Source organism: Mus caroli, chromosome 2, assembly GCF_900094665.2.
Source record: "Mus caroli chromosome 2, CAROLI_EIJ_v1.1, whole genome shotgun sequence".
Classification (NCBI taxonomy): domain Eukaryota; kingdom Metazoa; phylum Chordata; class Mammalia; order Rodentia; family Muridae; genus Mus; species Mus caroli.
Window position 1 is genome coordinate 70859636 of NC_034571.1, and position 22014 is coordinate 70881649.

General features: G+C 44.6%; 1 protein-coding gene across 2 annotated transcripts in view; it reads right to left on the minus strand.

The window, feature by feature from the left end:
- Positions 1–22014, minus strand: part of Pde11a (phosphodiesterase 11A) — a 350512-nt gene that overhangs the window by 55368 nt on the left and 273130 nt on the right. For both annotated transcript variants that reach the window (XM_021181980.2, XM_029474559.1), the window contains exons 13-15: positions 16330–16439; positions 7423–7513; positions 4089–4189 (exon numbers count right to left, since the gene is read on the minus strand). In XM_021181980.2, coding sequence (XP_021037639.1) covers positions 4089–4189; positions 7423–7513; positions 16330–16439 — 302 coding nt within the window. The remainder of the gene's footprint in view (positions 1–4088; positions 4190–7422; positions 7514–16329; positions 16440–22014) is intronic.

Sequence of the window (22014 nt, forward strand, 5' to 3'; positions counted from 1 at the left end):
CCACAATGCATGTAATATATGTAGAGTATGCTATTGCCATCCTACACATGAGGGAGAGCATCTCAGAGCAAGGCAGGGTGTTTGATGACACATAGCTAGTTAGCGACAGAGTCCAGGGGTTTTAAAAGCATATATTTTTATTGTAATTAAAATTTGTATTTGTTAGGCTGGGGAGATAGTAAAGTACTTATTACACAAGCATGGGAACCTGAGTTTAGTCCCAGCCCCCATGTTAAGGAGCTAGGTGTGCCTTCTTCTCCCACTGGGTCTCCTTGTCCTGCCTTGGTGTGATGGTATGTGTCTGGTCTTATTGTAACTTCTTATGCCATGTTTGGTTGATGTGCCAGGGAGCCCTGCTATTTTCTGAGAGGAGGAACAAGGGTGGATCTGGGAGAGAGGGGAGGTGAGCTTAGGGGGGGGGGTTCATTGGGGGGAAGGAAGGGAAAAAAACTGTGGTTGGGTATAATATATGAGTGAAGAATTTAAAAAAAAGTATTTTAAAAAAGGATTTAGGTGTGGCAGGGTATACTTGTAACCCCGAGGCTAGTGAGAGAGGGAATCCTAGGGTTCATGGGCCAGCCAATCTAGCTTACTAAGTGGTAAGTTCCAGGCCAATAAGAGAGCCTGTCTCAAAAAACAAGGTGAACTGCATCTTGATTGACCTCTGGCATCTGTTTACATGTACTGCGTTCACATGCCTATGCACACGTGTGCACGTGCATTCACAATATATAAAATTCTTTAAAAAGTTTTTACATGTAGTATGTGTGTGTGTGTGCACATTCATTTGCCATGGCACATGTGTGGAGGTCAGAGGACAACCTGAACAAGTGGGTTCTCTCTTTTAGACTGATTTTATTTCATGTATGCGAGTACACTTGTAGCTGTCTTCAGACCCACCAGAAGAGGGCATCAGATCTCATTACAGATGGTTGTGAGCCACCATGTGGTTGCTGGGAATTGAACTCAGGACCTTAGGAAGAAGAGTCAGTGCTCTTAAGTGCTGAGCCATTTCTCCAGCCAGCACCAGGTACTCTCTTTTAGCATGTGGATTCTGGATTCAAACCCAGACAGTCAGTTATGGCAGCAAGTGTCGTTACCTGCTGAGCAACCTCACTGGTCATGTATGTAACCTTTTGTATTTGTCAAATGGGAAACAGGCTGCACGGTTAACACATCGTGAGCTCTGAAGGCGGCTGAATGAACTCATCTTGCTGCCTGTGGTCTTTGGACTGAACTTCCCGACGCTCCATTTCATGTTTCTTTTAATCACCATGTTTTCATTTTCATGAGCTTCCCTCTTCAGGCTTCCTCAGATCGTTTCTTACTGTTTAATGGGCTCAGCCTCTGGCCTCCTCAAGGGAACGAACAACTGGGTTTTCTCTATATTACTTTTGTTCTTCTTTCCTGTTTTGGCCTCTGTTTTTCATTAGCAGTACATAAAACCTCTCTGATCTTTGGTTGCCAGTTTGTGTGTCACAGTCAGAAATTAAAGACTAATTTGGAAGCGTGTGTGTGTGTTAGGATTGCTCACCAAATAAAAGAAAGTTCAGTTATTGAGTTTTGGATTAAAACATTCCCACCTAAGGATATTTCCAAAATTTAATGGGTAAACACAGACACACACAGACACACAGACACATAGACACACAGACACACACACAGACACACACACACAGACACACACACATACACTTCAGCTTTTTATTATGACTTTGAAGCCAACAGCTTTGGGTATGTGGTTTCTAGAGCCCCTAAATTCAGATGACTGGGTTCTGGGATTTCATTTCAGGAAAGCCAGAGTCTTGATCTATCACAAACCCGTCTGTCTGAGACCTGCATCTTTCTCATACCTTGTGCTTTTTCCTCACTGCAGAACCCTCTTTTTTAAAATTTTTATTTCTCTGGCTTTTTCCAGAGACACACCAAAGCTGGCTTGCTTGTTCATGGTGATGGAGGACTTCTTAGTGCCCCTTAAACTCACAAGCAGGCGGTCTCCTTGTCTCCAAGGAGTGAGTGAGTGCCACATCTGCCTTCTGCCGCCCTTTGGGCTCCAAGCTCCAAGCACAGCTGTAGAGCTGGCTGCTCCTCATTCCTGCTCTCTGAAGGCCCTGCCTCTTACTGCTGGGTCATCTACCACCTCTCATTCTCCACTGATGCAGTGACTATGGCAGTTGTGGTGTGCCTTCTCATTTTATATTTAACCCTTTAAAGACATTTCATATCATTGAGTTCCAAGGAGGAGAGAGACCTTTCGAGCCAGCAGGTTTAAGGGGGATGGCAGAAATAAATTTAAACTCAGGCCAATATCACTCACAGCCTTTACTTCTTCTGCTGTCCCATAAAATAATTCATACAGCAAAATTCAGTCATAAATGCCTGTGGCAGGAATGCCCACTGTCTGCACCAATATCCCCTCTTCCTTTCTCCACTATTAGTAGAACTCCATGGCGATCTAGAAATAAAGTCTTCCTTTCCCAATATGTCTTGAGGCTAAATATAGCCACAGAGCCAAATTTTGACTAGTGAAATGTAAGTGGAGATGTTAGGTGGCAACTTCTAGCATACCTTAGAACATGGCCTGAGTTACCTGTTGCCCCTATCTTTATCCCATCTTCCTGTTGGCTTCAAGGTAGAGAGTGGGGCTGGAGCTTGAGCCATTGTCTCTGGCTAAGAGGTGGACATCACAGGAATGCAGAAGAAGCCTGGGTCCATGAGGACTTCACTAGCCATTGTGCCACCAGCCGATGGTGGGTTTCTGGAGAGAAACTGTTGCTTTGGGTTTCTGTTTTCTACAGTTGAAACTAATTACAGATGACACAGAGTCGAGGAACAGTAGGGTTTTAAGGGAAAGTAGAGTCAGAGACAAAAACCTAAAGGTGGGTCAGTTCAGCCAGATGCTAAAGCAGGGATGGGGACCGGATTCTGTGTAGCATCGATGATCTGATTGTGGTTTAAGGGTCATGGCATTGTTTCAAAGGATAAGATGTAGTTAGACATGACCAAAGTAGACAGAAACTACAGGGGAGAAATGAGAGACAATAATGCAAAAAGAGTGAGGCCAGAGACGTGGCTTAGTGGTGAAGAGCGTGTTGATGCACAAGACCTGACTTAGGTTTCCAGCCTCATGGCTCACAGCTGCCTGTAACTTCACCTCCAGAGAATCTGACACCCTTCTCTTCTGGTCTCCATGGACGCACAACTCATGTGTGTACCTGCCTGCATATATAATATACATATAACAAAAAGTCTAAAATCCTTTTTTTTTTAAAGAAAAGAATGAAAAATATAGAGGGAGGAAATAAGGAAGGTTTTGGACAGTCAAGTTAAGTTTAAGGTTTCCTTGACGGTTGGGTGGATGGAAGTTGGGGATACGTGTCTACGATGCAGGGAGTGACAAAGAGGTATTTCAGACCCTCCTACCTGTAGGTAACTCTCGTTGCTACAGCGCAGACAAGAGGTCAGGAAGAGCGTCTCAGCAGAGAAACTAGTGTGGGTTACAGAACTCAGAGGAAGAAAGGTTAGAAACCTACAGAGGATCTGGAGGAGGAGAAGACACGAATATCTGGCTGTTGGGGAAGCAAAGAGTAGAACTTGGCATTGAGAAATCAGTAAGTACTTATGTCAATAAAGCTAGGAAAGGCCAGAAGTCTTCAGTGACCACTGACAGAACAATTTTGGTAGAACATGGGGGTAGACTCGCTGTTCTATATATAAATCCCAGAGAGGAGCACGGAACATGGGTTTCTAGTCATGTTCCATCCATGAATGTTGTTCATGGCGATTACAGAGACAGATAACACTTGGAAACAGCCGTCATAGAAGCACATGAAATCACATGACCAGCACTTAGCTTCAGAGTCATGAGTTCGAAAGCAGGCTCATCAGTCATAAGAAAGACTTCAAACATGCCACTGTTAGCTACTAATCCTTGGAGTGTTTGCGCCATCTTAATGACCTTCATTTAGATAAGGGAAACACCGATAGCAATGCTGGAATAATATGCAACATTCAGCACGGAACCAGGAATTCATTAAAGATGGGATGCCAGTGTCCATTTGTTAGATGGACCGCATGCCAATACCTACTCAAAGTAGAGCGTGAGGTCTGTGGCTAATATTGACTGCTTCAGGAGTTGCATGAGGTCACTGTATTCCTTGGAGGACAAATTAGCAAAGATGTTGTGACCCTGTAATGAGAAGGCAGAACATCACAAAACACACCATTAAACCTGTAGTTGATGACTGCATGTTTTTCCTATATTAAAAAACAAAATTTAAAGTTTAGTAGCAGTTTTCCTTTTTTTTTTAATAGATTCATTTTCTTTCTATTTATTGTGTGCAAATGTCTGGATGGATGTGTGGATCCATATAAGTGTATGCAGGTGCCCACAGAGACCAGAAGAGGGCATCGGACCCTCTGGAGCTGGGGTTACAGGTGGTTGTCAGGTACCTGACTTGGGTGCTGGAAATAGAACTCAGGTTCTCTGGAAGAGCAGCAAACATTGCTCTTAACTGCAGGCCTTCACTCCAGCCCAGAGCTTAATAAAACGTTTTACAAATACAAACAGATGTCTGGCAAACAGAAGAGCCAGAAAGCGAGTTGCTTCAGGGGAGGCCCACCAAGGAGCACTTTATTATCTGTTGGGTGTGGAAGGGAACTCTGAAAACACACAAACTTGTATTGTATCAGATATGGAAATACATGGTGAAAAAGTGGGCTAGACATTTGCGAATTTTTCTGATCCAGAAACAAATACTACCTACTAGTAAAGACTTAGCTGGCATCCTAGAAATCTTTACTGTGGTGCCAAATGACTTTGAGGGAGAGAGAGGCCATTAGACAATAGCTTCTCAGTGGGAAGATTTAGACAATAAAAGCTTTGGGAGCAAATAGAGACATATTTGGAACTCTACTAACCATTAATACTTGTTAATGGGAGAGAGGCCAGAGATGTGGTTAAACAGCGTTCAACACACAGGAGATGCCACTAGGAGACCTACCTCTCCTGAAGAAGTGAGGAATCCTGCACTGAACTGTCAGGGTGCTTCGATGAAGCATGAGCTGGATTAAATTCACAGCACCGGGTACCTATCTGCTCAACAGCTAGGACGAGGATGCTATTGTCTGGGTGCAGTGAGACTCTAACTATGACTTTTACCAAAGACTGCAATACAGCTTCACCTCCACGCTACCAGAAAGCACTCTTGTTCTCTCCAGAAGCTGACTCACTTGGCAGCCATACCCACTTGCTAGTGAAACTGGAAACCCTTCTGCAGCGTCACTGTCATTGACTTCAGGTACTTGCCAAGTTGGGCTTCTTTGATCTGCTTTTCTTAGCGTGAAATATGAACTCACAAGCATATGTGGCCTGGCTGGGAAGTGGACCAATTTGAACCTAGAACTGAGAGCCAGAAGATGATAGGGAAGGAAAGGAGCAAATGGCTTCTTAAGAATAAACTATTCTCCGTGAGAGATAAATTAATTTATCTGGGGAACCAGAATATCAATTAGCAATTTCATTTTAATCAAGCACTTAGGTGATAAGCTGCTTTGCTGAGCTAATTTATCTCATCCGGTGAGTCCTCCACTCCTTGACTACAGGATGTTGGGTCTACTTGGGACCAGGTCCAATATTAATAACAGTTTTTCAACTGTACTCTCCTAGGCCTGATCCAGTGATTAAGAGGACAAAGAATTCAAGGAAAGCTAGAGGATGATTTTTGCCCAGGGTTTTCTTCTATTTTGTCTGAGCATCAGCTCGTGGGGAAGTTACAGCCAAGTATTCTGGAGCCTGGGAAAAAGTAGTTTAAAGCTTTGGGGGAAATGGTTGTCTGGATTCAGCAACAGACCCAGCATCACCCAGTGGAAGCAAGACAACCTTAGGAGCAAGTCAGATCAGAGGTTTGCATTCAGGCAAGAGAACCCGCCTGCACTTGAAGGTCCGTCCTGGTTACCTTGTGACATCACTACTTAAAAAGGACATGGTAAATAGTACTGGTCTTGGGGAGTAGGAAGCTAGTACAAAGTTAGTTTGTATCAGTGCATTACTGAACATGCAAATTGGTCTTGAACAACAAGTCTCCCACAACTACTGATTTCAGCCTAGGTTTAGGGAGCAGGTGAGCAGGGCATAGGTGGGAACCAGGTGTGGAGAATGAAAGGTCTGCAGCAAGCTTCCTCAGGCCCTCTAGCTTCTGCATGTCTGTGAAAACTGGGAAGTGGGACAGTGGCGACATCTGCCTTCCTGATGGCAGAATGGAGTGGACCCTGGGGCCCAGGGGTTCAGTGCCTTATACTTTTGCTGGTCATTATCACTCGGAAGAAGCTGGAGTGGAGGCTGACCAATGTGTTACGCTTAGATGACACAAACCTGGGGCAGGGGCTGGGCTGTTTACAGATGTGGGCTCTCTGGGGGGACTCATCACACTTGCCAGAAAAGAGCAAACCAAAGCCCCTGCTGTCTCTGCCCCCTCTGCAGCTCTCAGCTGACATGTGGCTTTTCTATTCCAGAGCCTAGCCGACAGGAAGCTAGCTCCCTCAGTTCCCATGGCCCTTACCTAGGGGCTTTATTCTGAAATGGAAACGCAGCCCCTCTGGCAAGTTGCCCTGCCCTATCCCACATTCAGGCTTTGGAGTGGTGGTCTCTATTATAAGATTGAAGGCTTTGGTTATACTACAGAAGACATACTTTCTCAAGATAGTCTAGAGTTAAAAAAAAAGAACCCTCCATATTTAATGATGGCATTCCAGTGAAGCAGGGTCTTAATGGATAATAATAATAATATGGTGTAGCTAGAGAGTTGACAAATAATGGGGGACAGATGATCCCTTCCTGGCCTAAAAATAAAAAATGTTTGTATGCCTTCGGAAAATTAAACAGATTCTTCCTGGCAAGTTAAAAACTCAGCTGCCCCAGCCAGAGTTAGTTGCTGGTTTCTGTTTTTCTCTGCAGAAAGAGAGAAGCCAGCACTCCAACGTCTAAGTCCTGTGTTGGTGCAGGAAGTGAAACAAGGCTCTTGGCCTTAGCCCTGGCCTTGGGGTTACTAACCGTCTCTCACTTTCAAATGCAGTCCTACTAAAAACTCTAAGTTCTTTCATCTTTTATTCTCAACTTCACTATTGAAGCTTGACTGTTACTGTGTGTCCTTTAATGAAGACAAAACGATGCTCTGTTAATAAGCAGTCTCTCTACCTGCTACGCTGTAAGTGGATCTGCATAACCTCCAGTGAGGCCAGAGGAGGCAGCTTAGACCCTGAGCAAGGCCTTTGACATGTGATAGGCTCACAAAAGGCATGGAAGTCTGAGTTTAACTTAAGCACAGCCTCCTGCTCCTGTGGATTTGTACACGGCACAGCACAGAGAGAGCGGGGATCACTTAGTTGGCCTTCTGTGGAGGGGAGAAGCCGAGCAGGTCGCACCTCACTCTGAAGGATCATCACGGCATGGTTAAAATGGTGATGCTCTAAGGTCGCCGAGGTCCCGTAGAGCTGAGCCAGTGCAGAGTCACTCCTGAAAGAGAACAGAAGGCTGAGTAGGCTGGGCCCTTCAGCTCACCATTTTCCATACCAGCCCTTTGGACTGCTCTGCTCTTGGCAGTGGAGCATGCACAAATGCATTCCAGTTAACTGTGGGTGGAGTTCATTCGTCTCTTAAGCGAACTTTGCAAGAATTTTCTGTGTGTTCAGATGAATGCCATGGGTGATACACAGTCAACAAGACCCAGTCCTGGACTTTAATGAATTTACAGAGTAGTGAAAGATAAGATGTGATCAAGAGCAAATGTAAAACATGTAGCAACAGTACAGATCCCAAGTGCTCTGAGTGTGTATGTGTGTGTATGCATGTATGTGTGTGTCTATGTGTGTGTCTATGTTTGTATGTACCTGTATATGTGTGTATGCATGCATGTGTGTATATATTTGTGTATGTATATATGTGTGTGCATGTGTGTGTATGAGTATGTATATATATGTACATATATGTGTGTGTGTGTATGTGTGTGTGTATAGATGGGTGTGTATGTGTATGCATATATGTGTGTTATAACTCTTGCTTCCTGATCCATGTTGGCTTCATGAACTAAGCCTTATAAATCTTCTGAGTTTGCACAGAGACTTTCTCATTTCATATGTTCTTGACTCTCCTCTGGAAAAGACTTGGAGGATATTCTGCAGCATCTTTGTTATTTCCTCAGCATACATTTTAACAACTCTCTGTTGAGGGTTCCTCACCCACTCTCGGATCTCACTGCAGAAGACTAGAAAATTCCTTGGACTTGAAGTCTCAGCTCTTCCTTCAGTAAGTAGCCTTGGGTGGTTATTAGACTTAAGGCCCAGTTTCTTTGTCTCTAAAATCATGCCAGCACTGTCTGTCTCATCTGTTGTTTATGACACTATAATAAAACGCTCGAAAGTGCCTGTCACAGTGCCAGATAGGGAGTAGAGAGGAGTCTACATTAATTATTAATAGATAATTAAAACACACACAGACATTTCCATTTTAAATGAACACAGAGTTCACTGATACCTAAGGGGGTTACTGTATTATCTATAAATTCCACTTATGTAGAACAGCCTATCCCTCAACAATGCCAGTTCAGTAAAGTATTTTAGAATGTCCCAACAGTTCATCCCCTAGTGTTTCTTTGGATTAGGATTTGGTCCAGAGAGACCCAGGGAATCAAATAGCCATTCTAGGGCTCAGTTGAGGATACATCTAGATCCTGGTAATCTTTGCTTGCTTATTGTAGGAAGTTTGCAGGCTCGAAAGGACCATTTGGCTTTTACTTGCAAAGGCTGGAGATTTTCAGCTCATAGCCAGTCCTGCTGGCAAGAGAAGGAAAGGCTGCCCGAATACACAAGAACAGTTTCCATCCCAGCTGCCTTGTGCTGTAGTGTGAGGCAACCCAAGGCCACCATCAGTTTCAGGGCTCCTGAGGACATACGATCCTTGGAGAGACTCAACGCCACTGCTGACTAGGAGAAGCAGCAAGGTTAGGTGGAGGAGAACTTGTGATCAAGATGGTTGATGATGGAGGGGACTGGATTTTAGTTATTTTCTGAAGTCTTGCCCAAGTTTACTACATCATCTAAGAAGCGGACAAAGGTCAGGCTAATCTATGGATGGGTTAACATTTAAGGTCAGTTGTCATTTGTCTTACGTAGAAAGCAAGTCCAGAACAACTCAGACTGACTCAGACACTGAGCTTCTGTGTGCCCATCATCAGTAAGTGCCTACCATGTCCTGAGGATCACACTATTTAATGCGTAACTCTATTGAGTCATGATGGCAACTACAAAATAGGAATTATTTTCTCACTTTACTCCAAAGAAATAGAGGCTTAGAGAAGTGCCATGGCTCTTGTAAGAGCACACAGACGTCTAGGTCTAGTTTGAATCTAATTTGTAAGCTTCTCATTACAGCGGGCGAATGAGAAGTATAGCACACACTTCTGATGTTCTATTCTTATGAAGCTGTTGGCCACCCAGGAAAGGAGCTTTCAAAACACTATTCAGAATTCTACTGGCGTAGCTGTTAACCACAGGCTCCAACCCCAATCCCCTCATTCATTTCTGTTAACTGGCTCGTTCTGGTGTCCTTTGCTCATGGGTGTGAGTCACTGGGAAGAGGAGGAACATCTTATGCCTTTTTACTCCTATTGGTTTAGCAGAGCCCAGAAATATTAAGCTAGCGAGATGTTCAAAAGGCACTTGTGTTTTCTTTGTTCAGGATGGATGAAGGGATGCTAGGATACCATATACCCAGCATCTGAGTCCCTCTTTGCTCTGCATTTCCTCCCCTTGTCCCCGTGGTTTCAGATCCGCTATGCTCCAGCAGGATGGTCAGGGTCTTATTACAAGATTCTGAATTTGCTCCTTCCTATAATTCCAGATCTCATTCAGTACGGAAGATATGTGAAATTTGAGACGGAATCATACTAATGTGGTTTCAGTGCAGGAAGACACTGGAACTCATTCATCCATCCATGCATGCATGAACACATGTATGTGCCCATCATTAATGTAGCTAACAAGTACCATTGACTATTGTTTTGTCAGGTCCCGGAAATGTGAAACACAGATGTGTAATTTGTGGGTCCTACCTGCAGGAAGCTCACAGTCTCCTAGATTTATGTAGAATTCTTTCTCCAATCAGTCCTGAACTAAAATTCTCAGCTTCTTGTAGGCAAGAAGCCATCTGAGCATCCAGAGAATGGAGCTGATACTAACTTCAGTGAAGTTACTGAAACAATACTTCCGTTTCATCCTGGTTTGTACTATATTGTATGTGGTTCCTACCAGTATTCTAAGACTTTCAAGCCTCCCAGTGCTTTCCTTCCTGGCCAAGACTCATCAGGAATTCTGTCTGCCATGCTCTTCAGTCCTCACATACTGTAGATGTCCTAGGATCACTGACAGCAAACGCCAGTTTAAATAAAACAGGAAATAAACATGATGGCAGAAGATAAATCTGTCAGGGCTTTGTCAATAAACATTCTGTAGACTATTATTTCTTTGAAATGCCAAAAGATATCATGGGCTGAAGTATAAAGGGTTCCAATGTCAAATAACTTAAGAGAAATGCTGGCTTTAAAAGCCGCAGACTTACTGTAGGATTCCCCAGTGGCATGGATAAACAGGGAGGGGCGTGGCATGCAGCCTTGGGGGTCCTAACTGATCATAAAGCACTTACTAAACAGCTCATGTCTTTCATGTAAAACACTGTATAAACAATACTCTCACCATCAGTCACAGGAGAACACTGACTTTAACCCTGCATCTCATTTTGATTGTCTGTGGTAAATGGATCCATCCTATGACTGGCTTTGGGCATATACCCTGTAGCTGCAGAAAGGTGATCATATACATTTATATGCATATGTGTGTACATGCATGGGGTAGGGGAAGGAGGAGAGAGGGAACATGGTACTTTATAAATGGGAGTATTCCTGGTGTGCATTATTGCTGAACACTGAAACCTTTCATTTTTAGACCGTCAGTACACAGAGGGGGGCCGTATTCGAATGTAAAAAGGACAGCTCTGTTTCTACAGACGTTCATTGCTTGGTGCAGACACTCAAAGTCCATGCACACCGAAGTGAAGCGTCCGTACATCCCCGAGATGCATATTCTTGGAGGAAAGAAAAGCTAAAGGCAGTGTGCAGCCATGGTTTGGAGGAGACTTTAAAAAGGCAAACTATGGAAGGTAATTAGGAAGCTGGGAATTGCTAGAAGGTGGTGCGGAGTGGGATTAGGCTGTCAGGGCAGATTAATGTGCCCCAGTATTTCACTTCTGGGACCTGGCCGAAAGCGACAAGATGGGTTTTCATTCCCAAGAAATGAGCGTAAGAGATTATGCTAGAAATGAATAGGAGGGGTCTCCTAGGAGAATAGACCACAAAGCTGGGCCGTGCTGATATTTAATCATCAGGGGCAGCTGTAATAGAGAGGGGGATGAGTGGGCAATGCCGTCCCTGGAGGAAAGAGAGACGAGCAATTCCAGAGCGCTGTGGTATTGGTGGCCTCACTACCTATTGATCATTCACAGCACGCTCTCCAATACTTAAAAATTAAGGGTAAAATATGAAAATGCGAAGGTTCACTTATCAGAAAGGCTAAGGGTATAAATCAAGTTGTGCTCTAACTAAAGTCATACTTTTTTATTGTAGAGGCATTTTGCATTTTATATAGTAATTTGTCCCTTGCTAAAAGTCTCCTATGTGTGTGTGTGTGTGTGTGTGTGTGTGTGTTTTTAAATAGTCTTACAGATGACAAAAAGGTAGCCTGTGCTTCGCCACATAATAGCTGCGGCATTCAAGTTCTGTTGCCGAAATCTTCCAAAAGGCTAGGATTAGAGTGTGAAAAGTTTAAGAGAAGGGTCTGTCTGCTGTCCATCCTGCTTCTCCTAGAATGCTCAGCACAAGACCTTGAACCCAGAAAAACGTTCCATTGTTGAAGAATGGAAGAGGACCAAAGGAAACGAATTTCCTCCTATGGCCTTTAAACAATGGTGCACTCATCGAAGGAATCTTATTCTAATCTCTAGACAGTCCTGTCAAAAGTCTCTTCTGACCGTCACTCTCAAGTGGAGTCTCAACTGAGGTCACACTGGCAGCAAGTGTTGCAAATCTCATCTTAACTTCACTGGATAGTAGCAGGCCCGATGGAAGGCTACAAGCTGGAAAATTGGGTGCAAGAGAATAACTTGGTTTGAGGAGACACTCTGTGCCGTCTTAGAGCTGGCAGAGTTGACAGCGGGACCAGAAGATACAGAAAAGGCCTGGTGACAATGATGTATTATTTTCCTGATACCTGTGAAAGTTGCTCAGTCCCAGACAACTGACCTGCGATTTCGGACCACTCGTTTCTATTTTTGCAAGATTACAACAAAGATGTGAAAGGTCTAACAGTTACTCAGTTGTTACAGGCCTACATTTTGAGTGGCTGGATGTCAGGATGTATTTTAGCTTTCTTAAGCTTATCTGGCAAGACGGTCAATGACCAGAAAGCTCAGTATCAACAGTCCAAGAGCGATGTCACAAAGTCAAAGGAAACGTGGATGCAAAGAGTGGCTTCTGGACCTGGGGAGCCGAGACCCAATTGCCACAACACCACATTGGTGGAGGAGTTTGCACAAGGCGCAAAATGGAGACAGAGCTATCTACAGAATTGTGTGCGAGGGCTTAGCAGAGTTAACAGTCACATTGCCATTTTCCTTGTCCCAGGGACTGGTATTTGCAAGAAAGAAAAGATAAAGAACAATGGGCTTCATCAGGAAAAGGCTTGTTTAAGTGATGCAGGAACCCTGACTCAGTCAGAAGAATGGCTGAGTACCCCGGATAGGAGAAGCCATGGGGAGAGGCAGGATTGGAGTCTGATTTTTTTTTTAAATGTTCTCTACATGCTGTCTTTAGGCTTTCCTCTCTCCGTTATCTCCTTCCCCCACTCATTTCTATAGACTAGCCTTCTTGCTTCTCTCATCCACTTGGTATGTAGTCATCATAGCGTCTCCCAATGGCAGCCCCAAGTTGGCAGGGGGCTGCAGCTCAGTTCTTTACAACTAACCAATGCAATGCGTGAGCATGCTCAGCAGTATCTTATTGGTCCAACTTTTAATAGGAATGAACTCTTGGTCTAATCTGCTGAGGGGCGGATGTTGAGAAGAACTCCCTGTTCAGTGTAATACACTGACTAGCTGCAGGGGTCAGTGGTACTCAGGGATGCTGTGTCTTGTGCCCATCACTCTTCAAAAGGACACACAGGGACTTTATTCCTGGTTTGCAGACACAATTCTAACTGGTTAGCTCTTCTTTTTGCATCACTGGTAACATGGTAGCTGGCTGGGAAGAGGGTCCTAGAGGGAAATTCACTGACAGAATATCGTTGGCATGGAAAAGAGGAATTTTTGAAAAAAAAAAGGAAATTTAAACAAACTTTAAGAACTGTCAAAAGGAGCACATGGTCTCCACAGTAACAGGCTTCAAGCCTTTGCCACTGCATCAAACCTATGTATTTAAAGGCTGTGTTTCACCTTCTGCATCTGTAAAAGGCCACATTTATTTAAAAAAATCAAGAAACTCTATTGAGAAGGTATATTAAAATACATACAATTCATCCAGTTACCATTCAGTTTTCCAGCAAACATTTCCTGTGTGTTTATTATGCTCCTGTCTGCAATCAAAATGGAACAAGGTACATGCTTTTGAGGACATTGCCAGGGCACCATGAAGGCAAGACACAATACTGAGGGCAGGGTGCATCGGCTAGACCCCTGGAAGTGATGTATGCAGAGAAGCTGTGGGGAGAGGAGCAGAAGGGCACCGGGAAGAGAGGAGCTATTCTCTGAGAGCAAGTCCCTTCTGGGTAAGTCAGTGCTAAGCCAGAGAAATGAGCCGGGGTCTGATTTAAAGGAGCCGTAAGAGGCTAAACTAAGGAATACGAATATCTAAAACTCGTAGGAGGCCCGAGGATGAAGCAGGAGTGTGATACGAACACTTTTGTGTGCGAGAAAAGGGATATGTCAGATTACCAAGAAGGCATGAGGAGAACTGAGATCCAAGGAAGCACAGGTTGCCCCAAGACTGCAGAAGAGGGGCTGGCTCTGATGAGAGGCTATCGAGGCTGCCAAATAACTCACCTGTTCCCTGGGATAGAGACTAAGAGAAAGAGGGACACAGACAAAGGGGAAGACTAAGAAGTGGAGGATTCGGGGTCTTCAAGTGGGAGGCTCTTCCCACAGTTGGTAGAAGCATCTAGAGAGAAGCACACGTGAATTAGGCTCTGAGCAATGCAGCCAGGGCTCGGGAGTGGGTGCGTGGATGCCCTGCACAAATAGTCAAGGGAACAGGAGAGCACGGTGGGACACAGGAGGCCTGGAGGCAAACACGGAGGAAGGCCACAAAGGTAGATAGAGCTCTTTTGTGAGGAAAAATTGAAGAGAAGTTCTGGAAGGAGGCAGTGAGAAAACACAGCCCATGGGTTAGCCCGGCCAACAACGGAGGGTGTGAGAAGAGTGCAACAGCTTTGGAAATGGGGCACCGGGGACAGCTCTGCTTGTGAGATGGGATCTAAAGCCCTGTGCAAAGGAAGGTGTTAGCGGAGGCAAAAGCAACAGCATAGTCATTTTCTCAAAAAACTTGCTTAGGAAGGAAAGAAGGGAAGACAACAGTCACTAAAAAGTACACTTGCATGCGTGCGTGCGTGTGTGCATGTAGGCGGTGTATATTTCAAGGCAGGGCAGAACTGTTCATGTTAATTAGAAGCAGAGAACCCATAGACAGGGAGACATAGATCCAGGAAAGAGGAGGGAGATTGATGGTGAAGGTCCCCCAGAGGAGAGGCAGGAGAGGTCCCGAGTTGGAGGGATTAGCTCCAGAGATGGGAAAGACTGGCATTTTCACTGAGATAGGAGGGAAAGAGGGAAGAACTGGGAGGGATAGAGAAGGGTGGGTGGCAGGGGAGGAAATGGAGAGAGTTCTCGATTGATGGCCTCAATTTTCTCAGTCAAGTAGGAGGCAAGGTGATCTGTAGAGCAGTGGGAGGAGGCAATGAAGCTTGGGCAGGGAGAACACCAGGGGTATGTAACTGCCGAGGGCAGGCTGACGGGTGGAGTCCGCAGAAAGATTGGCGTGGAGTGCGCAGCTGGTTTGAGGAGGTGTATATCTGTTGTGTCTCAAGCTTGCGTAACTGTGATATTTTTCTCCCAGGGTTTTGACAAGTCCGGGCAGGGCAGCAAGAAATTGAATTGTCAGACTGAACTAAGGCTGGGTTTTTGCAGGCTGGATGTCATGGAGGTTTAAGAGGGTTGCGGAATTGTCAGGTAGTGCGTATTGAGTGAGGAGGGAAGCTTGAAGCGCTGGGCTGTAGGATGAAGGATGGAGAGAAGGACTCTCAGTCAAGACAGTTTGCCAGACCAGGTCAAACACAAGGGCCCAAGACATCAAGGTCTGACTCAGGAGGTGTTTAGGGCATAAAAGGAGCTGAAAGCAGCCAGTTGGCTCACAGTGGGTTCTTGGGATTTCACTAGAAGAGATCTACCTTCTTTGAGAACTTTGAAATCTGTCACCTGAAAGCTAATCCCACCTCTCTATAGAAGCCTATCTTACGTTGCCTTCCCATATGAAACATGTCTCCACAGTCCCTGGGCATCTTAGCAGATAGCTAGTTCGAAGGACATTAAAATGTGACCTCATTGCAAGAGTCCTGGGGTTGAACTGTATTTCTAACACGCCTAAGTCCTGTGGCTCTTGCCATAATGTGAGTCACCGAGTAGTGGCTTTCTTGACCAGACAGATTGGTCTATCTAGGTGACTCACGTGCAGAGCAAATAGTCGATTACCCATCCCCGTGTTTATGTGATTCCTTTGTCTGTTTCCATCTTTTCATGGGACGAGGAATGGGAAGAGCAAAGCAATCTTTGCTTCATTAATCTTCCTGAGCCTGTTTTTTTTTTTTTTTTTTTTTTTTTTTAAATTCTAATCATCTCAAAACCAGATTTGAGAGTAGCAGGTCCAAGTGGCTTGTCACGGGATGGAGGCAAATAGGCTGAGAGGGAAAGAATAGGCCTTTGAAAACCTCAACTGTGCTCTCTGACTGAGGTCAGCAGAGACAGACCAAATCAACAAGCATGACACGGAGGGCAAATTTGCAATTAAAAGAAGAATGGGGAATTATAAAGATGGATGGGCCCCATGACATGCATGCCCAAGCCTGCGTGGCCTTGGCCTCTGATGCCAGAAATTAATGCTTTAACTCCTTAGCACTTGTCACCTTTGGCTCCGAACAGAAAGGCAAATGCATTAAAATCACAACAATTAGAACACTTACTTAGCTTGGAAGGCATTGTTGGTTCCCCTGTGGTCGAGGTCATGACACAGGCATCCCACAATCACCGCTAAAATTTCCACCTCGGTCAGAATCTCTTGAAACCCAGCAGTCTGGGAAGAAGGGGACAAGGGCAAGTCAGTGCCAGGGGCAGGAAGGCTCCGCAGCAGTCGGCTGGTTTCATGCCCACATCATTTAAGAAAATGATTAGCTGTCACCCTCTTAGATGACAATGTGTTGAGTGGTCAGTTGCTCAGCCTAAGGTCCCCACGGTGAGGGATTCGCTTGCTGTTGCATCAGGACCAAGTTCAATCTGTTTTATTCCCCCTTTTTAAGAGGATTGTCGGTCTCCACATGGACAGTCTGGGAAAGGCCCTGAGTGAAGTGTGTTTTGACATTGCACACAGTATGATAAGCATTGTATTTAGAAGTAGGAAGGTATGAAGGGACTTTCAGAACTGAAAAGCTCCAGCCCCCAGCTGTTACTTTGAGGATCAGCAAACAGAACAAAACCTTGCTTTATAATAAGTGGGGTAATAAAGACAGAAGTACTCACACTGCTGTGTGATGGTGTTCTAGAATTATCTTATAAATCTCTTAGTACATATTGGGCTGATGAATAGATTGAAATGCATACAGGTAAGTCCTAGAAACTGAGGGTTAGACAGCCCAGGACTGAGCGTCAAGGGGAGTGCATACTATTTGGAAGTCTTTGTTTCTGATCCCGGTAGCTGTGTGGAGTATGTGGCTGGGGTGTAAATTCCTCCTGGAAGCAGTTGGATGTCGTTATGGGCAGGAAAACAGAACCAGTTCTCCAGCTCCAGCTGGCCCTTTCATTAGTTTGGAAGAGGAAACACGCCTTTGGGAGAAAGATCTGTGCGCCTTCTCCATCTGAAGCGTTTGCTGCCCCTCCCCCTTACACTGTAAGTCTCCTGGTCCATTACTTATTAAATTCTCTATCAGAGGGTAGGAGGGGGGAGTGCGGTTGAAATGACTTTCCATGTGAGCTTCTCCTCCACAACTCTCAGCTCACGGGCTAATACCTGTAAGACTTTTAGGGCAATGAAAACTTTTTTTTTTTAAAATTAGTTGTGGTTTTAATACGGAAATAACTGAGTGATGGATTTCTGCATTGGCAATTTTATTTCTCAAAACCGACTTGGTTCCCTGGCTAGGTTTGGAAACACACATGACATCACTTATACAACAAATGAAAATGTTAATAAAGTTATCCGAGGCTATGAAGTAGTCCTTGCCAAAGCTTGTGAACAGCCTTGGTTTTAAAACTTGTTGGATGTTACTTGTTGTTATGTTATTACTTGTAATAGTTTTCTAAAGCCATACTAAGAAGCCTAAAGCCGAAAGACTGCCGTCTCCCTCACTGTTCATTATTCCTGATTTGTAAAGGTAACCAGATTCTCTTAAGTATCTGGTGACATCACCCCAGATTGCTCCACAATATACATGTGTCTTAGCACTTGATTCTTTACCAAATATTTACACACTCATTCCTATGCTGCTAGCAATTCTCCTAAGACTTTTCAACTGCTTAACTTACTTAGCGAATGAGGTAATAGCTATTATTATCTTTGGTTATGACAAAGAACTGAGTTACAGGGAGGCTCTATCCTGTGCCTAAGGCTCACAAGGAGCATCTTCCTAGCATCCCTCAATCCCAGCATACCTTGAAGCACTGATGGTGGTGGATGGGAGGTGATGGGTGGTCCCTGCACCTCCCTTCCATTCCCAATGTAATCTATGCCCAGAGCTTTCAACATGGTCACCCTGTAAGTACTGCCCACTGCCCAGCCGACCGATACACTGTAACCGTTTTCTTAAATACGTTCATTTCCTGGAGTCCATAGTTCTTTCAAACAGTTATGCCTTTCCATATCCTACATGATTTTGTAAAAATCTATTAAATAATTTTGAAGAGAATCCAAAGCTTCACACTTAAGTGATCCTTCATGTCTCGGGGGTGGTCAGGTCTGGTTTGCCCCCTCCCTGGGGGATGATCTCTTATCTCTTGCCTCGTGTGGCTTTCCTCAATGTCTGCCTCATTTTGCAGGTTTCATAAGCAAGCGTTGTCTGTTTCTTAGGGAGACGGGTGTTCTCAGGTTTTACATGGCTGGGATTGGGTCTGGGGGGCTTAGTCTACCTTCACACTCAACTGTTAGTCTGCCTAACAATTCCAGGGGAAGATAAGTTCTCTCGGGGTTCTAAGGGACTAACTTCTTTACTGGCTGGCTTACAACGTTGCTTTTGGGAAGAACACGCCAGCCTCATTCCTGGTATTTTTAGTGTCAGTTTGCTTGCTTCTGAATGTCCTCTCTATTCCCTGTGTTAGCAATTCCTTGCCGACGCGCTTGGGTCAGGGAGCCCCTCTTCAATCTGTTTATGTTGTAAATTTAATCTGCAGCCTCTGCTTCTCCAGCACATAGCTCCTCGGGTCTTTCTGTTGTTGTTTTTCTTCAGTACATTTTAAATTACATTTTTTCTTATTTATTTATTTATTTATTTATTTATTTATTTATTTACTTACTTATTTAAATCTTTGTGCTAGGCACACGGTTCTTAAATTGGAGAAAAACTTTTCATTTCTTTCTTAAAATTACCTTTTTGTGGTTTTTCAAGATAGGGTTTCTTTGTGTAGCCCTGGCTCTCCTGGAACTCACTCTGTAGACCAGGCTGGCCTCGAACTTGGAAATCCGCCTGCCTCTGCCTCCTAAGTGCTGGGATTAAAGGCATGTGCCACCACCGCTCGGCTAAAATTACCTTCTTTAATAGATTTTTAATTTCTTTTTATTTATTTTTTTATTAGACATTTTCTTTATTTACATTCCAAATGTTATTCCCTTTCCTTGTTTCCCCTTGGAAAACCCCCTAACCCATCTCCCCTTCCGCTGCTCACCAACCCACCTACTCCCACTTCCCTGCCCTGGCATTCCCCTACACTGGGGCATGGAGTCTTCACAGGACCAAGGGCCTCTCCTCCCATCAATGCCCCACAAGGCCATCCTCTGCTACATGGCAGCTGGAGCCATGGGTCTCTCCATGTGTACTTTTTGATTGATTGGTCGTTTAGTCCCTGGGATCTCTGGGGGTGGGGTACTGGTTAGTTCATATTGTTGTTCCTCCTATGGGGCTGCATGTGGATACAATAACTTGAATTCAAGTGGCCAGTCTTGGGCAGCCTTTCCTTGCTGAGCTGTCTCACCAGCACTTCAATATTTTTTTCCTGTTGTATATGAGCAAAATTATTGAATGCTGATTTCATTATGTTAAGATCTTTTCTCTTTAATCTCCTGTATAGACTATTCTTTCTTTCCGTGAGTTTTACATTTGTGAGTATTTTCCTGCTTCTTTTCCAATCCTGTACTGCTCTTCTCCCCCTGATGTATTATCTCTTTTCCTACCTTTCGGAAGAAAATGATAACGTTCCTCGTAATTTCTTTTGCTCCTTTGAATTTTCCATGTCCTCTGAGCCTGTTCTTTGCTTTGTGTCCTCTCAGAAGTCTTTCCTACATCCATACTTAGAAATGAAGTGATCTCAAGTTCACCCTACACCAGGGTGGGTGCCAGGTGCCTGCGGGTTGCCAGGCCTTGCCGTAGGGTGACCAAACGTCTAGCTGGCCTTTTCCTGGAGATTCCCAAACACTAGGACCTAAGCTCCTGTCTCTGGACTCTCCAACCTGTTGCCCAGAGCTGTGTAAACACTGAGATAAAGTCAGGAGCTGTGGCCTGGCACTCTGGAGGCCACTGGCACTCACGAGTCTCCACTCTCCCCACGTATCCTGCCCTTTGGCTGCTGTCCTCAAAGACAGTGCTTCATTCCATTCAGGAAACACCATTTCCCGTACAAGGTACACATCTTCTTCAGTGGAGAGGGGAGAGAGAGACTTGGGGACTCACCGTTTCAGTCTTTAACCCACTCTACCCTATCTTGTGGCCTCTGAAGTCCTTCGTTGCCGAGCCTTGGCAGGTCTGAGAAAATTGGTCTCATGTGTGTGGCTTCTCCTCCCTCCACCTTGACCCTGAAGGTAGAGGCTGGCCTTGTTCTTTGCTGCTGTTTTATAAACTATCATATTCTCTGTCTCTGTCTCTGTCTCTGTCTCTGTCTCTGTCTCTGTCTCTGTCTCTCCCACCACTCCCCGTTACTGGGGGATTTTACACAGTAACCTTTTATTTTCTCCTTGAAATTCATCACATGTCTCTAAAATGCTTCATCATCACGAAGACTTTTGAGAGCTCAATGAGATATACAAACACTTTTTCTATAAAACCTAATAATCTTATATCACTCCGAGGCTACTGAACTCATCCAGGGACGGCGGAATAAAGATTCCTTGAAGTTGGGCAGACACACGGTCTCGCAAAACGTGTTTACCTCTCCCGACTGTGATACCTGAGTTACTGAAGCAGGGCCTCGCTCTTGACTGTGATTTAAAGCTGCCTGGTAAATGGTTTCTGAGAATCATCAGGCCTGAAAAGTGTCCACCTGCCACAAAGTTTCCATTCGCTCCTCCCCCCTCATCCATCTTCCTTCAGTCTCATCCATTCAGACCGCCATCTACCCAGAGTGAGCAGAGAGGCAGCTGCCTGACGAAGATAATATACTTTCAAAAAGAAAACAGAGAGGCGAGGGAGGGATGTCTCGATGTATTTATTTCCTGACTCTAGCTTATTGTTTTATTTTTTCAAATAAAATTATGTCTTTCTTCAATTATTATGAGTTTTATTGACCTTTGTGTCAGTATGCCTTCTCGATTGCATTCCTTCATGGTGTATATCAGAAATACGAGCAATAAATATAATATGTCTAAGTAAAGAGTCAGTTCATAGATCCAGTTCTCACCTCACCCTAGAGAAGCCCCGTTACAGTGCGTGGGGCAGTCCTCCAAATGGCCAGCTTTCATGGGGCAGGTGTGTTTTCTGGGATAATTCTACTATCTTCTACTACATACAACAGTGAAGACTTTAACGTCCCCAGATTGATTTGATTCCTTCTCATGTTCAGCTAGACTACCAACAAGTTTCTGCCATTAGCTAACAGAAAAATCTAAGCTGAGTCTGTGTAGCAGTGAACGCCAGACTATCACAGACAAAGAAAGTGACTGTCAGGGTGGGTCTGTTGAATTCAGCAAGATACAACGGCTATAAGTGTCAGCCCTAGGTGGTGCTGTAGAGCAGTTTTTCAGCCAATGGCTGTTACTAGGTCCTTGCTGGGTATCAAGCAATTGGCATGTTTGAGAAAATACTAGCGATTATTAATACTGTCATCATACTCAGCATATGCCAAGCACGGTTCTCAACCGTTACAAGAACCTCTAGATAGGTACTCTTCTTGTCGATCTATCTAATAGATTACATAGCGAAATAGCAGAGGCAGACTTAGAGCCCAGGCAGCTTGGCTTGTGAATCCAGCATCTATTGTGAGACAGGCGTGGATGTGCAGGGTTTAGGTGGAGATGGCAGGTAAGAGGGCTGTCCAGGATCACCCAGATGTGACTTATCCATGGAGCCCACTATTCTAGAGCAGTACCAGCGGGTGCTACAGAGCCATTTGACATTTTTAGCCTACACTTGTCTCTGTTGCAGCAAGATCAACCTGATAGCACACAGCGTGTTACAAATAAGGCTTCACAGAAAACCAAGATCTGGCGGGAGAAATGAAATAGCCCACTTTTA